General features: G+C 40.4%; 1 protein-coding gene across 9 annotated transcripts in view; it reads left to right on the top strand.

Moving 5' to 3' along the window:
- The window catches only part of APP (amyloid beta precursor protein), a gene marked incomplete at both ends in the record, with an annotated part of 251,553 nt that overhangs the window by 74,328 nt on the left and 161,980 nt on the right, over positions 1-15,245 (top strand). For all 9 annotated transcript variants that reach the window (XM_084232427.1, XM_084232423.1, XM_084232426.1 and 6 more), the window contains one exon: positions 5,886-6,015. In XM_084232427.1, coding sequence (XP_084088553.1) covers positions 5,886-6,015 — 130 coding nt within the window. The remainder of the gene's footprint in view (positions 1-5,885; positions 6,016-15,245) is intronic.

Below are 15,245 nucleotides of genomic sequence, written 5' to 3'. Positions count from 1 at the left end.
TTTGACATTCACCATCACTGGCTGTCACTTATCCTGCCTGCTGGTTGGGGTTCTCCCTGGAGCCCATATGTGCAGTTCCAGATTCTTGAGAAAAATAATGATTTACAATTTGCTTTCCTCTGGCACTAATAGGGTTAAAATGTGGTCACGGAGGAGCACTCCTGCGGAGGGCTGGAAATGGAAGCATTGCAGAGAGGGGTAGAGGATTGGCAGCCTCCTAGTCCCCTAAAACCAAAAATAATGCACGTGGGACACCCTAGGGATCTGCAAGGTGCCAAGCTGTGGCTCCTTCCCTAATTTTGGAAAGTGCATTTTCCCTGGGAAGGCGGAACACATGGACTTACACAAATGAGAGGCACGCGGGGGTAAATACCATAGAGCGTTCCCGAAGTAAGAGGGATTAGCGTGACAACATATGGTGAATGTGTCCACGCAGGGGGACACTCACCTAAATGTGTGTTTGGAACACGATGTATTTTTTTAGCCACTGCACCTTGCTGGCTGTGCCTGAGGAACATTTATAGGAACTAAGGACAGTTTGTTTTTCAAGGGACTGACACAGACCTGGATTTGCTTGTGCTTTATTTTACGTAATGATTGTCCTTTGGCATATGGGCTCTCTAGAGTGCTAGCTTCCAGAACGGGGAGAGGACGCAAATGCTTCTAACCACAATATGAATTTATTGGGGAGGGGGTGTACATGACAATAATGTAGCAGAAAAGGGCGGGGAATAGCTAACCTCTTGCAGAATTTGGGAAACTTGGCAATGCAGAGAGGGTGGGACCCAGTCCAGAGACCTCCAGCCTCAGCCCATGGGCCAGGAGAGGGGGTGTGGAGGGTGGGCGTGTCTCAGGACGTGTCCCTGGCAACTCCCACCATACTCTGGAGAAGCTTTCAGGACCATGGCATGGGGTCCATGAGCATCTTAAAATGCCTCAATTTGGGTGTCTGTATTTATGCCACTTGGGGCATCTTTTCCAAGACAACTTCCTAATTTTGACTTAGCCAGGTCTTGTTCATACGGACAGGTTTTTATCTACCTTGCCTTACACATGCCTTCTTATCAGCATATTTATAAATACTTTCACAAGTCCCCCCACCTTTCCATTAGTCAGGGTCATTCCAGCGTCCATACATGTAATAGTAGGATCATTACAATATCGATAGATGACATTTATTAACATAACTAACTAAAATCCTTATAATCAAGAAAAGCATTCTTGATTTAACTCATTAGGATTCACACAGAAAACATTTTAGAAAAGGAGGATGTGGGTCACATAAAAGGCAAGATGGGCTAATGTTTGCCATTTTAGTCAGTTGTTAGCAATGCTGATTGTTTTAATAATACCCGCATTGCGTATTGCACGTAAGGAAACTCACAAATTAAATAGCTTAAGGATCTTAGATATCTTCATTTCCCGTGTTATGATTTGAGATGAGGCAAAGAAAGTATGAACTATTGAACTGATCCTTGTAATTAATTATGGCGAAGTGTCAGGGACTTACTAGCCATGAGCATATTTACATGTTTAATTGTTTTAATTTTCATTTTTGCCTATAACTGAGCTTCCGTGCTGTTCACACATAAAATACTCTTTTGACTGATCATAGGCTGGAGCTGCTTATAAAAAAATATTAGGTATAATACTTTGTCAGAAACTTAAATTTTTTTTTTTCACTGTTTTTTGCTTTCTGCGTTGGGGTTTGTGTGTACCTGTGCTGAGATACCTCCCCTCCACCCCTTTTAAATAAACCTCCTGCTTTTAACATGGCAACATTTGGTTTCTTTGGGAAATTAAGATTGTTAACTCCTTGTCTCTGAGTAAAAGTAACTGGGTCAAGTTCAAGTATTTACTTCCATTTTCACCATTAGGGCAATAAGCAAGCCACAGGAGATTGATATGGTTCTCATTTTATCATTGCCTCATCCATCCGCATGTTAGCAATTTGCCATCAGCATTCTGGAGAGAGAAGCTGAAACATAGGACATAACACATTTACCCTCCGTTCCATGATGGCAAACAGTATTAGATTCCGTGTTTGACTGACCATCGAGTGACATCCTGTGATCTTTGGAGGCAAGGCCCTTCTTCACTGATCCTTAATGTTAGTATACAATTCCATTTGCTCGAAAATTACCAACTATATAAGTTGCTAGGTTGTCCCAGATCCAGCCACAGGACTTACCAATGTGGGTCCTTCTTCCCTACTTACCAATGTGGGTCCTACATAGTTTTTTGGTTTTGAATTGAAAAGGAGAAACTGTCTATACCGTGCCTGCCACCAGATTTAGAGAGGTCAGAAGACTCTTGTGAAAAACTGCAGCAGGTATTATTTCCATGAACAGGCAGCTGGACCCTCTTTAGAACAACACTGTAACTCACACTTTACTGCACATAAAGCCATGTCCCTGGGGGTCAGCTCTCCAGTGTCACGGTGTTGGTGACTTATGAGCGCTGTCCTTGTGGGAGACCATAAACAAGGCAAGGTGCTGGGAGAATTATTTTCCTGTACAAAGAGCCACTTTACCTTTTATTATGTAGGGAAAAGCCATGGGCATGCTAAATTTTTAATGGCATTGCCAAGCTAAGCATGATCTGCAGCTCAAGTACATACACTGATGTGTTGAGATACTTGAGAACAGAATAAAATAAAGGGCAGCTGGCTCTGTCCACTCGGAGTTAGGTTCCTGGCAGAGTTTTTGAAGAATACCTCTCAGTAACCATGCCAGGCTTCTGATATAGATGTCCATTTATCCACGTTCCCATATACTTCCACCACTAAATTCACCCCACACTACACTAATCGGTGCCCTTCTTTTTTCTTTAATTAAAAAAAACATACATATTTTTTAAAGACTAGTTTTAGATTCACAGCAAAATCTGAACGGTACATAGATTTCCCATGTACCATCCTACCCCCTATCAAGTATAACCTCCCCCATGATCAGCATCACCCTCCAGCTTATACCCAAGGTTCATAGTTTACAGGAAGGTCCACTCGTGGTGTCGTACATTCTGTGGGTTTGGACAGGTATATGATTCCCTTTATGCACCATTGTAGTATCATGAGAATCATTTTCACTGTCCTAAAAATCCACCCTTCTTCCCCCAGCGCCTGGCAGTTCCTGACCTTTTTATTGCCTTCATTATTCTGCACTTTCCAGAATGTCTTACAGTTGGAATCATTCAGTGTGGAGCCATTTCAGGCTGACGTTCTCCACCTAGTAACGCGTGCAGTGAAGGTTCCTCCGCATCATCCCATGCTTGATAGCTTTTTCCTTTGCAGTGCTGTGTAATCAATCATGTACCACTGTGTATTTGTTCTCACTGCCTTATTTTTTGAACTCATTTGTCTCAGGGCTAGGACTAGGGTGAGGTAAGTGAAGCACTCAGGAATCAAGATAAGTAATATGTTCATGCAGTCATTTTTTAAAATCAAAATTAATGCCAAAAAAAACCATCCATGAGCAAAATATCAACATTTTACATTTCAGCATTCCCGTGTAGCCTCTGATAGTTCTTTTCTCATATCGTGTTATGCCATTAACATTGTGCCTGAGCAGGGGAGGGTCCCCCATATTCCCTTCCCCCCAATTGTGAGGTCCCTGTTCTCAAACTACATCACCCCTCTCTTCTACCTCTTGAGTCATATGTACACCTCCTTTCCTGGGCGTGGCCTAACTTCTCAGTTCATTGAGGATTTTAGTTCCTGGCTTCCTGTCATCCACACCACTGCTTCCTCCCTCCCTCCCTTCCTCTTACATTTTCTTAACAGAAAACAATAATTTGCGGAGTCCTCTCACAAACAGTGACCAAGGCTTCCCCCCTTCCTGCGATCTGGGGGGGAGGGGCAGGGTCACAGTCTCAGTCCACTGGATACTCATTTTCCATCAGTCGAGGGCCCTGAGCTTACCGTGCCCCTGGTCCAGGAGTCTCACTCCAATTTCCACCCATGGCCCAAAGTGTGAGTTGGAAAGCAGCGACGCCCGGTCCTTGCTCTCTGGGCCTCACCCCAAGTGGCCAACATGGCAGCATATGGACAGGTCATCTGGTCAGCCTGCATCTTCACAGTGACCCTGCAGATGCCAGAAAGCTCAGTGATGTGCATCGCCACTGAGGGATGCACTGAAGACATTGTCTCCTTCACCTGCATTCTGAAGCTGGTGACCAGTTCTTTTATTCCGTCCTCTTGCAAGGTGCTTTTTCTGGCATCTTCTGCAGATTCCGCCTCCAGAAAGAGAGGGCCTTTCATGAATTTTTTTTTAAGATTTATTTATTATGCATACAAGAGCTGGGGTACAGACCAGAAGTGTGGGGGGTGAGAGGATTCACCAGAGACAGAGTGGGGAACAGAACAGGCAGACTGACCGAAGTATACTGCTGAGGGGAGCAGTGGGGGAGCAGCGGGCAAGTCAGGAGAGGTCTGCTGTGCCATGTGGGTTGCTCCCTGGCCGGCCAAGGATCGAACTTGTGCTGCAGAGGCTGCAAACAGCTTCACAGGCTGCATCTTAACCCTTGTGCCACCAGGGAGGCCCCTCCTTTCATGATTTTTAAGTGATTATAACACCAACCTCCATGATTCTTTCAGTATTCCCATTTCTCATTTGCTTGACTTTTATTCCTCCAGTGATCTCACCTTCATCATTTTTTATTAGCCCTCTCTGATAGGCAAATCCTGCTCCTTGCAGTCACCAAGCCATTTCAGCTTCCAAGTTCCTAGGTGCTGCTTCTTGCCTCCTCACCCATGAAGTGAGTCCCCACAAAGGCCCCCCAGTACTGTAGCTTGTTAACTCTGCACCACATTCTTCTTTTTCCTGCAGTGGATTTCATGATCCATCACCCAGAATGACCAATCCCTTATGCTCCGCACCCTTCATTGTATTTTTCTGGCAAAACAGCACCCCTGGTGAAATACAAGATTTGTGCAAGGGAAAGTCCATTTTAGAAATAAATTTTTATGTGTGTATTTTTATTTCAAATCTCTGTTCATTATCTTTAATAAATATAAATGATATGCTAGTCCACAAATATATTTTAGTTTATCGTGTTTCATATTTCATTTTGAGGGCTCAGTAAACACCATGATTTACTGAGAACCATAATCAAAGCAAAGGGCTGTAGTTACCCAGGGGAGAGATTCATGAGTGGTGATTTTATCTAAATGACACCTGTGATAACTGTTGGATAAATTATTCGTATCACCAATTCCTTTGAATAAAGAGAAGGACTTTTATATAGCAAGCTTGCTGTGTGTCATATCCTATATGTAAGATGTTTGCCTAATTAGGATGATAGGGGTGTATGACATGAAAATGAAGGTAATAGCTCCAGGTGTATCCACTGTAACATTTATTTAGGATATAACAGAATGTCATCCTCACACCAGTTTACTTTGCATTGAAAACCCATATTTATTGAGGAAACCCTCTCTCCCCCCTTTCTAGTCTCTCCTGGAAAAATAATAGTTTGAGCCTGAGTGAGTACAGTAGAATGCAGTAAGTATATTGTGTGATATTTTGAGTGGACTGATGAGGAGCTTGTTGCTGCATTGTTTTTTAGGCTGAATTTTTTTTTAAATTATTTTATTTATGCAAGCACTGGGTACAGTCAGAAGTGCAGGAGGGTGAGAGAATTCACCAGAGCCAGAGCGGGGAACAGAACAGGCAGACTGACGAAATACACTGCTGAGGGGAGCAGTGGGCGCTGCAGGAGAGGTCTGCGCGTTAGGCTGAATTTCTTAAGCTTGATCACAGCAAGAATGGGCTTTGCGCTTTGGGGGACAGCAATACCTTCAAATAGTAGTGGTGGTTGATCAAGTGCTGGCATGTGCCAGTCCTTTCTTTCCATAGCTAACGATTGACCTTTCTTGTGTCCCCCAGGTCTACCCTGAGCTGCAGATCACCAATGTGGTGGAAGCCAACCAGCCAGTGACCATCCAGAACTGGTGCAAGAGGGGCCGCAGGCAGTGCAAGACCCACGCCCACATGGTGATTCCCTACCGCTGCTTAGGTGAGCGTCCAGCCCTGCCTGGTATTACTCAACCTGGTCTGGTGTGAAAAAGGAGGCTGCCCCCATTAGGGCAGATGCACACGCTTCCTTCTGCACATTGCACTCTGTGTAGGGCTGCATTTTGGACTAGTCAGGTAGTGCAAATAGTCCTTAATAGCAGAGAAACAATATTTTCACACTTCCTGCCTCTGAATGAATTTGCCCAGTGTGTTTATTCCAATTGCAGATTCTTGGGCTGATCCCAGGACTGCTGACTGTAAATACCTGGTGGTGCAGTCCAAGAATCTGATTGTACCAAATTCCTGAAATGATTCTGATGCTTGCTAATAATCCACACTTGTAGAATTAGGACCTTACGTGTTTCTTCACGTCCACCTTATAGAAGAATCTAAGTGAAGCTCCAACATTTTGATGATTGCTTTCCTAGAACAGCTAACAATGACTTCTGTTGGAACATACAGATTTATGAGTTGAGGGTTTTTGTTTGTTTACATCAAACTGAAGAAGATAGTTTGATCATTAAAATGTAAATGTGTGCTTCTGTTACTGACCTGAAATTTGAGTAGCCTATTTAAAAACTGAGTTGGATGTGGTGTCATCCCTTTTACCTCTGAAAATGTAAATAATCCTACTCCGTGTTGAAACTGAGTGTTTCTTGTCTTGGTCCCTCCGCACTTGATGGTTCTGTGTGACTGGACAGCAGCCTCTGACCTGATGGCCAGCAGCCGGGTGCTTCCCCATACTTGTACTCAGCAGTAGGACGCTTGTCAGGAAGAGCAATAAGGACCTGTGTGAACAATGTGCAGTAGGGTGACTGCTTGTAAGGACTAAAGGAATCTCTTAAAAAATGTATGTTCTTAAATCCCAACACAAAAAGTCAGGATAATCAAGAGTGTGAAGATAAGTGTAAGTCTTGGTCAAACACACATGGTCTAAGAATGTCCTCACTGGGCATATGTAGAATTTGGACACAAACTGTGTACACTGGCAGAGGAACATAGATTTCATCTGGTGGATTTCCTGACAATGTAATTGAAGAGAGTGTGGAAAAACCAGATTCTTAGATTTTTGGTAATCCAGCCCTTTCCTTGTTCGTTCTTAGTCCTTGCCTTTAAATACTTCACAAGGCCTCTAACCTTTTTTTTTTTTTTTTAACAGACTGGTCACCAAGTAAAGATTGACTAAGATAAAAATCATTTAATGTTTGAATGCTAGACACAGAACTCCAACTTCAAGAAAATATAAGGGCAGCTGTGCCCAGAAGCTGTGTAGTTTGAACTTATTTAGTTGTTGCACCAAACAACCATATAATTCATCACAATTTCAGTAGCTGAGGGCCCAGTTCAGTTAGGGGGATCAGGCCCCGTTGGTGATGTGTCCCTTTTGGATCTCACTTGCCCATTCTCTGAAATGCTTTGAAATGTAAGCTCCCTGGGCAGAGGCACTAGGTCTTTGGAGAAGCCTTGTTGCAGTGACACAGCTGTGACTGTTATAGTCCAGAAGTGGACACTTAGCATTTTGCTTCCATCTTCCCGCTTGATGATTCGATTCAGAATTGTTAGGATTGACCAAAATGTGGATTTCACATTAAGATTGTCATTCGCTACCATAGCACCAGTGAGTTGTGACAAATATCCTCTGAACCCTAGTTGACTGGATCCCCTGTGCCAACTGCCCTCTCTGCCCCTGCTCCACAACTCTGCCCCTACGGTGGGAGTGAATTGAAGCTCAAAGGGGGGAAGCATTAAGAAATGGGATAAACAATGTATAAAATATCAGATCAAAACGTGAGGAGATTTTATGAAAATGCGATGGTCACTTGTCAAAATGATGTGTTGTATAGTGGTAAATTGCACAATGCACCATCAGGGGAAGCTTCATCCTCAGTAGTCTCACTTCACAGCGAGGTTGGGGGTCTCTCTGTTACTCACATAGCTAGTTCGGGGTGGAATCAGGCCTAAAGCCCCATGAGCTTTTGATTTTCAGTGTTCTAGTATTAGCAAAAAAATTGCAGGAAAACAAATAACCTACATGACTTACTAATTCTAGTGAGGAGAGGCTGTGGATTGAAATCAGTAAATAATACTTAAAAAAACCTCACAATACATATTGTATTCATAAATACCGTGATGACAGTGATGACCCCAAGATCCCAGAAAAGGATAAATCTCTGCTTATCCCAGGAAAGGATAAATCTCTGTTTTTCACTTTATTGAATAGGCAATGTTCCTACATATTACGTGCTGCTTGAACAAAGAATTGCTGTTCAGCTTTACCATAAATATCGTCTATACTCTCTGCATCTAAATACATCCTTTAGATGAAGATTATTTTAATGAACTGAGTTCTTAGAAAGGAACTACCTAGTAGAAAACAAAATAAGGTTGTCTTACACATTAAGCATATTAAAATTCAAAACAAAGCTTGAAGAGAGAAAATTGTTCTCTAATGTCTAGCATTCGACCTTCTCCACCTTCCCATGTGATGCAGGATCCTGTGTTGCACTGGATATTTCCCTCTAGCTCATTGCCTCGGGCGTTCTTGTAGGGGTATCTTGTAATTCTTTACCTAGATGGAGAACGTGTATCAGGTTGCTTTTCTGCTTCCTGTGGAGTGGATGATCTTCCTGGAGAGTGAGTTGGCTTTTCTCATTTCACCTTTTGCTTTTGTAACCACAGTAGATGATCTGTCTCAATCATATAAACATTTTATTAATTATCTTATATGGGATTCAAGCACATCATTGTCATCACTTGAGGAGAAAATGTTCTTTGCAAAGCTTTCAACCCTTTTCCATTTAAATGACACTCTTAAAATTGACATTCTGGTGCATTTGTCTTTGTCCAGTATAGGTAAAGTACTCCGCATAAGATAAATTACTGTTGATTTCCATGGACAGAATAAAGGTAATAGCTTAATCCCAATCCCAAAGAATTAGAAGTTAAAGAATTACTACCTGAAATGTCATTCTATTTCATTTTATACCGAAGACTTTCCAAGCATACAACTAGTAATCAGACCATTCAGATATGGTCAGATGAGAAATTGAAATGATTCAATTTTGGCATTCGGATTTCCTAAACTTATTCTCTAGTATTTAGGAGGAAAGTATGATTGAAAGATGAACAACATATTTCGAGCATCGTTCCATTTAACACTTTTGTCGTTCTCCCTGATAGTTTGTTTGACCTAATGGTGGTTGTGCTTTGTGAACATTTTACTTTAATAGTTACTTCTGGTAGAAAATATATTTTATTTCTAGAACTGTCCAACTGCCAAATTAAAAGAAGTCTCCACTCGGGCCTCCCCGGTGGCGCAGCAATTGAGCGCTGGGTTGCGAAGCTGCCCGCAGCCTCTGCAGCACTGGTTCGATTCCCGGCTGCTCCCCAGCCACCGGAGGAGGGTCCCACATGGCATGCAGACCTCTCCTGCCGCCCGCTGCTCCCCTCAGCAGTGTACTTAGTCCATCTGCCTGCTCTGCTCCCCGCTCTGGCTCTGATGAATTCTCTCACCCTCCCGCTCTTCTGACTGTACCCAGTGCTTGTATAAATAATAAATAAATAAGTAAATAAATAAATAAACAAACAAATCTTTTAAAAAATAAATAAAAGAAGTCTCCACTATCATCTTGGACCAAGTGTCAGCAGCATTTATCATCAGTCATTCATCAGAGAGAGCTTGGAACAGAGTCATTAAGCATTATGAGTCGTTAGAAAGAAAATGAACAACTTTTTGAAGTTTGCTGTCACATTCAAGAGGTGTTCTCTGTTGGTTGTGTTTTAGTAAAATGCAGAATTCACCTATGTGCATCCAGAAGATAGGTGAGAAAAAAAGGAATGTCAGTTTATTTAACATGATAGTTTCCCATTACTTTTTAGAAATGCATTGACATTAAATAGTGAAGTTAATGAGTCTCTCATAGTAAGTTAAGGCTAAGGATTGCAGTTGTACGTTTGAAATACTCCTCTCTGATTATAAAACAAATACATGTTCATTGTATAAAGTTTACAGAATGCAACCACAACCAAAAATTAATAACCAGAGCCATTTGACTTCCTTTCAGATGTCAAATATATCTACTTGGAGATGTTTTACTCTTAATAATTTTAGCAAGAATATAATTGTTTCCTGTTTTGTGATCTGCTTTTTTTTTAAACTTAAGTATTTTAGGATACTTTATATTCATGAAATTAAGTATTCTTGGAAAGCACAATTTTTATTTCTTAAATTAATTATTTTTAATTGAGGTAGTATTTGGATTCCCCATTCAGGCATTACCCTAAAGTGCACCCACCACCAAATCACCCATAGTCCACCATCATAATCTATTGTGAAAAGCACAACTTTAAATCTAGTATTATGTGAGATGCAACAATGTGTTCCTTTATTCATTTGTTTTTGGCAATTCAATTGTTTCCTTTATTTAGTTGGGGTGGTTGTTTAAATGATGTTATGATAAATATCATAGTAGATATATTTGCATTCATTTGATTTTTATAAACAATTATTACCTGAATGCCTTGTAAACCTTAGTTAAGAAAATCAAATATACATGTTATCTCATTGTATATGAAAATATGGAGGAAAATTTTAGTATTGTTTTATAATCCTGGGTTCAAACTAAGTCTTTGTACCTCTACCTTTAGCTGTTTTTTTTTTTCCATTGACCATATAAAGCATCCATTATTTTTATTATTTGTTAGTAATAAAGGGACTACTTAAAATAATTTTTTCTCTGAGTTTCCAACTTGGAAAACAATTGACTAATCACAGTGGAACCTTACAAATGTGATTGGTGAAAGGTATAATTATATATTCATTGAATAAGTACGTATTACTTATCTCAGCCTGGGAGATAGGTAACACGTAGGTACAAGAAATTCTAGCTGAGGAATTTGAGGAAGACTTGGCAGAAATTAGCATTTCAGCCATGATTTCAAGGGTGGGGCAAAAAAATGGAGCTGTGTTTTAGATATTTAGGGAAAGTGTGAGCAAAATCTAGAAGGTAGGGCCAAGCGAATGTTGAGAACATGGTTTACAGTTTTCGGGAAGAAAAGGTTATTGGTCACGAATCATGAGGCAGTAGTTTATGTATTCATTCATTCATTTATTTTTACATCATTGTTCATTTTTAAACAATGTTTGCTTTCCCCCCACCACCCAGGTGTAGTCCCCATAGAGTTTGCTTCACCAATGCACCTGTGCACCATCACTACAGTCCCCTGTGCTCCCTCTGATCCCCTGGCAGTAGTTTTTTTAAAGCATTTAAAGTTTTTTAAAGACTGTTTTCATTCATATGTAGTGGATACTATTATGTTATTTTAAATTTGCATTTAAATTATTTAGGGGCTGGTATTGTGTATTTGTCTTTTTCTTTCATATAGGTGTTACACGGTACAGGCCTGTACCCCAGTTTTTTGGCAACTATCTTAGAAATTTTTTTATACTTTTTTTTTTTTTTTGCATAGAACTAGGGTACAGGCCTGAGGTGCAGGAGGTGAGAGGATTCACTAGACAGAGTGGGAAGCAGAACAGGCAGATCTACTGAAATACACTGCTGAGGGGAGCAGCAGGCAGACAAGAGAGGTCTGCTGTGCCATGTGGGTCAGCTCCCTGGCTGGGGATCTAACTCAAGTGGTGGTGATGGTGATAGCGCTGAGACTTAACCCCTAGGCCACTAGAGAGGCCCCCTAAATTAGAGTTTTTAAGAGAATGAAAAGGTTTTTAAGTTAACAGTTCAATCATAAAAAAAACAGTTCAATCATGTGGGCCTTCCTGGTGGCACAAGGGGTTGAGACGCAGTGAAGCTGTCTGCAGCCTCTGAAGTACAAGTTTGATTCCCCGGCCGGCCAGGGAGCAACCCACATGGCACAGCAGACCTTATCTGACTCGCCCGCAGCTCCCCTCAGCAGTGTACTTTGGTCTGTCTGCCTGTTCTGTTCCCCACTCTGTCTCTGGTGAATTCTCTCATCCCCCACACCTCTGGTCTGTACCCCAGCTCTTGTATGCATAAATAAATAAATCTTTTAAAAAAAAAGATGACTAGAGTCTCAGACATCACTTGCTGTACTGGTTACCATTTTATATGAAATACCAGTATCCTTTGAGTTATATATAAATATATAGCAGCTCTTTCAAAGAGATGCTGGGATATGAAATTATAAAAACACTGATACTATTGTGGGTTATTTATGTAAGTGAATTATGACCCCCATCATTTACTGTGCTTTTATAATGAGCAAGTGCACTCATGGAAGGCACATTCTGTATTTAATTTCTTTGATACGGCTTTTAGTGTGTTTCTTTTTTTTTTTTTAATAGAGGCATGTTTTATTTATTTGTTTGTTTGTTTGTTTTGTTTATACATGCACTGGGTACAGTCAGAAGCGCGGGAGGGTGAGAGAATTCACCAGAGCCAGAGCGGGGAGCAGAGCAGGCAGAAGGACCGAAGTACACTGCTGAGGGGAGCAGCGGGCGGCAGGAGAGGTCTGCGCGCCATGTGGGACCCTCCTCCCATGGCCGGGGAGCAGCCGGGGATCGAACCGGCACCGCAGAGGCCGCGGGCAGCTTCACAACCCAGTGCTCAACCGCTGCGCCACCGGGGAGGCCGCTTTTAGTGTGTTTCTATAAGTATAAAGAGAATGACAGATGCTGGCATCTAAGAAATTAAAAAAAAGTCCAAGGTAACTTAAATTCTACATGATCACATATTCACCTGCTTCATTAAAAAAAGACAAAAATATCTTTAGACTTAATAACACATCAGTTGGATAGAGTAAATATGTTATTTTGAGCTTTTAATTTATATATTAGTTCGGTACTATCAGTTGGTGCTGTCATACCAGAACTGATGGTCTGAGCACTTACTTTGCCGTCTCTGTCAATCAATAGACAGCTGCTTTCTGGTTACATCTGTATCATTCGCTCTCCGAAATCACTAGCTTGCTGCTTTAACATAAATTTTACACGGATGCCCATGTTTCCAGTTAACCTCAAGCTGTGTCTTTTATATGCAATTTTCTATTTTTTCTTGATATAAATGATTACAGGTGATTGTCATGGGGAACCAAGAAATAAGTTGATTCTCTTTTTCACTCTGAAAAGTCTGAGCTTCTGTTTGAGGCGGGGTGTGTTGCTTGCCCTCACTTCCTGCCCCAGAAGAGAAAGGAAACTGATAGTCCCTTTTGCCTTTGGAAGTCAATTCTCATCATGTTATTTTCCCAAACAAGTAACACACTTGAGATCCTGTCTTGATCGTGTTTACCATGCTAGCCAGTATATAGTTTTCCAGAAAGCTGTAGTTGAAAATACAATTTGTGTTTACAAAGTTATGCAGGATTTGGGGGGACCTAAGGCACCATGATTTATGCCACATAAATAATTGTGACTAGACGTTTCTCCTAAAGGAGTGTTTTTATTTCGCTGTGTGACTTTGAATTGGATAAAACTAAGCTGTGCTCTAACAGAGCTGCTCTTATATGCTGTGTAAGGACTTACCATCATGTTTGCTTTCCCTTGGATGTAATTTAAGATCAGGAGTATATAAAATGATCTTTTCTGCCCATTTGACAGAATAATTAAAAGGTTGTAGAGGGGTGTCATTGTGATCATTTTTGTTCTGGACTTAATGTGATTTTTCCTACTAATATAGTGCCAGGTGTTTGTTCAAGGACCCAGACTCAACACAACAGGAACCAGACTCATTTTCTCTGGCTGGCCTCCCCTAGCCACAAATTTTGTTTGAACTTCCAATTCTCATGAATCGCTTTATGACCAGGTAGTATGTGCTTTTGAGGGATTGCTGTAAGACGAGTATGAAGAAGCACAAACTAGAAAACTTGTATGGAGATGTACCGGGGACAAGTTTGTGTTAATATTGATAAATAAGGTTGGAAAATTAGAAATAAGGTGGTTGATTAATTAATTTTAGAATAGTATAGAAATCATTTTTTTTTAAATTGGAAGGACTTTAGATTTGATTATTTCTTTTACGTGGTGGCCACAAAAATATAGGAATGTTCAATGTGTTTTTATTTATTTTGCAAATGTCAATTATATGCTAAAATCACTGCTAAGATATACCCCCTTTCTTGGTGTTTGCTATAGTACATACTCTGTGCCTCAGGATAAAATCTTTTTATTATGTAAGTTCTAATAGATGCTACAATTGGATTAGAGATAAAACTGCTTATACCCTGGAGTAATATTTCCATAACTAATAGTAACTTAGCAATATAGCTACTCATCAGCTTTCGAATTTTAATAGCAAATCCATAAGAGAGTAATAGGTTGGAAGAAAGTATTATAATTAGTGGAGTTGAAGGCATGATGGGGGGAAAGAATAATTGTAAAGCTATATTGCAAATAATAATATATTCTAATGAAGACTACGAAAGCTTTTCTATTTTGCCCCTACATTTGGAAATCATTGTTTGTTTGTTTTTTTAATCTGAAATTTAAGCTTTCTGAATTGGGACTTTGGTTTACATTCACTGAATGATCCAGAAGTTCAAGCATATCATGTCACATAGTAGGTACTTAATTAGTGTATAGAAAATAAATGAACTGGGAATTTAGCTGAATATTGGAAAAATTAAGAGCATCATCACTGAGAAGGCAAAGGATATATGCAATTCCAGATACCTAAAAGAATCCTTGAATGCCTTTTAATTGACTTAGTTATTGACCAGAAGAGAGAAGGCAGGTTTATTTTGACTACCAAGAGGTAAGAGGAATCTCAACTCAGGAGGAAACCAAGGATTTTTGGATCCTAATCAAAGATCATTTGACTCTTATGTCTGGGAAGTAGGCTCTAACCTATCCTGTGAGTGTCTAGTTTAAAGCCAGTGTATACCAGAGACATCTGTGTTTAGGTAGAGATAAAACATGCCATTACATTTGCCTGTAGTAGTTTAGTAACCCTTGGTTTTTAATTCTGATAAAGGCTTATTTTTTGATAAAGGCTTATTTTAACAGAAACCCACTTCTGAATATTACTCATAATAGTAATGGATTTTAGAAATTTAGATTTTTATGTTGTACCTCAAGAGTTAGGGTAATATTTATATACTTATTCCCTTCAAACCTAGGAACTGTGAATTCTTGTTGTGTATACATGCTTTTATTAAATGACGAGATGGATGTGATTTTGGTAGGTACATGTGATGTGTAGATAGGCGTGAGGTACTCCATTTACAGAGGTTTGATCTTTTCATGCCATTAAATCAACC

Source organism: Talpa europaea (genome assembly GCF_964194135.1).
Source record: "Talpa europaea genome assembly, chromosome: 4".
Classification (NCBI taxonomy): Eukaryota; Metazoa; Chordata; class Mammalia; order Eulipotyphla; family Talpidae; genus Talpa; species Talpa europaea.
The sequence above is the reverse complement of the archived record's forward strand: the minus strand, read 5'-3'. Positions and strand labels throughout refer to the sequence as shown.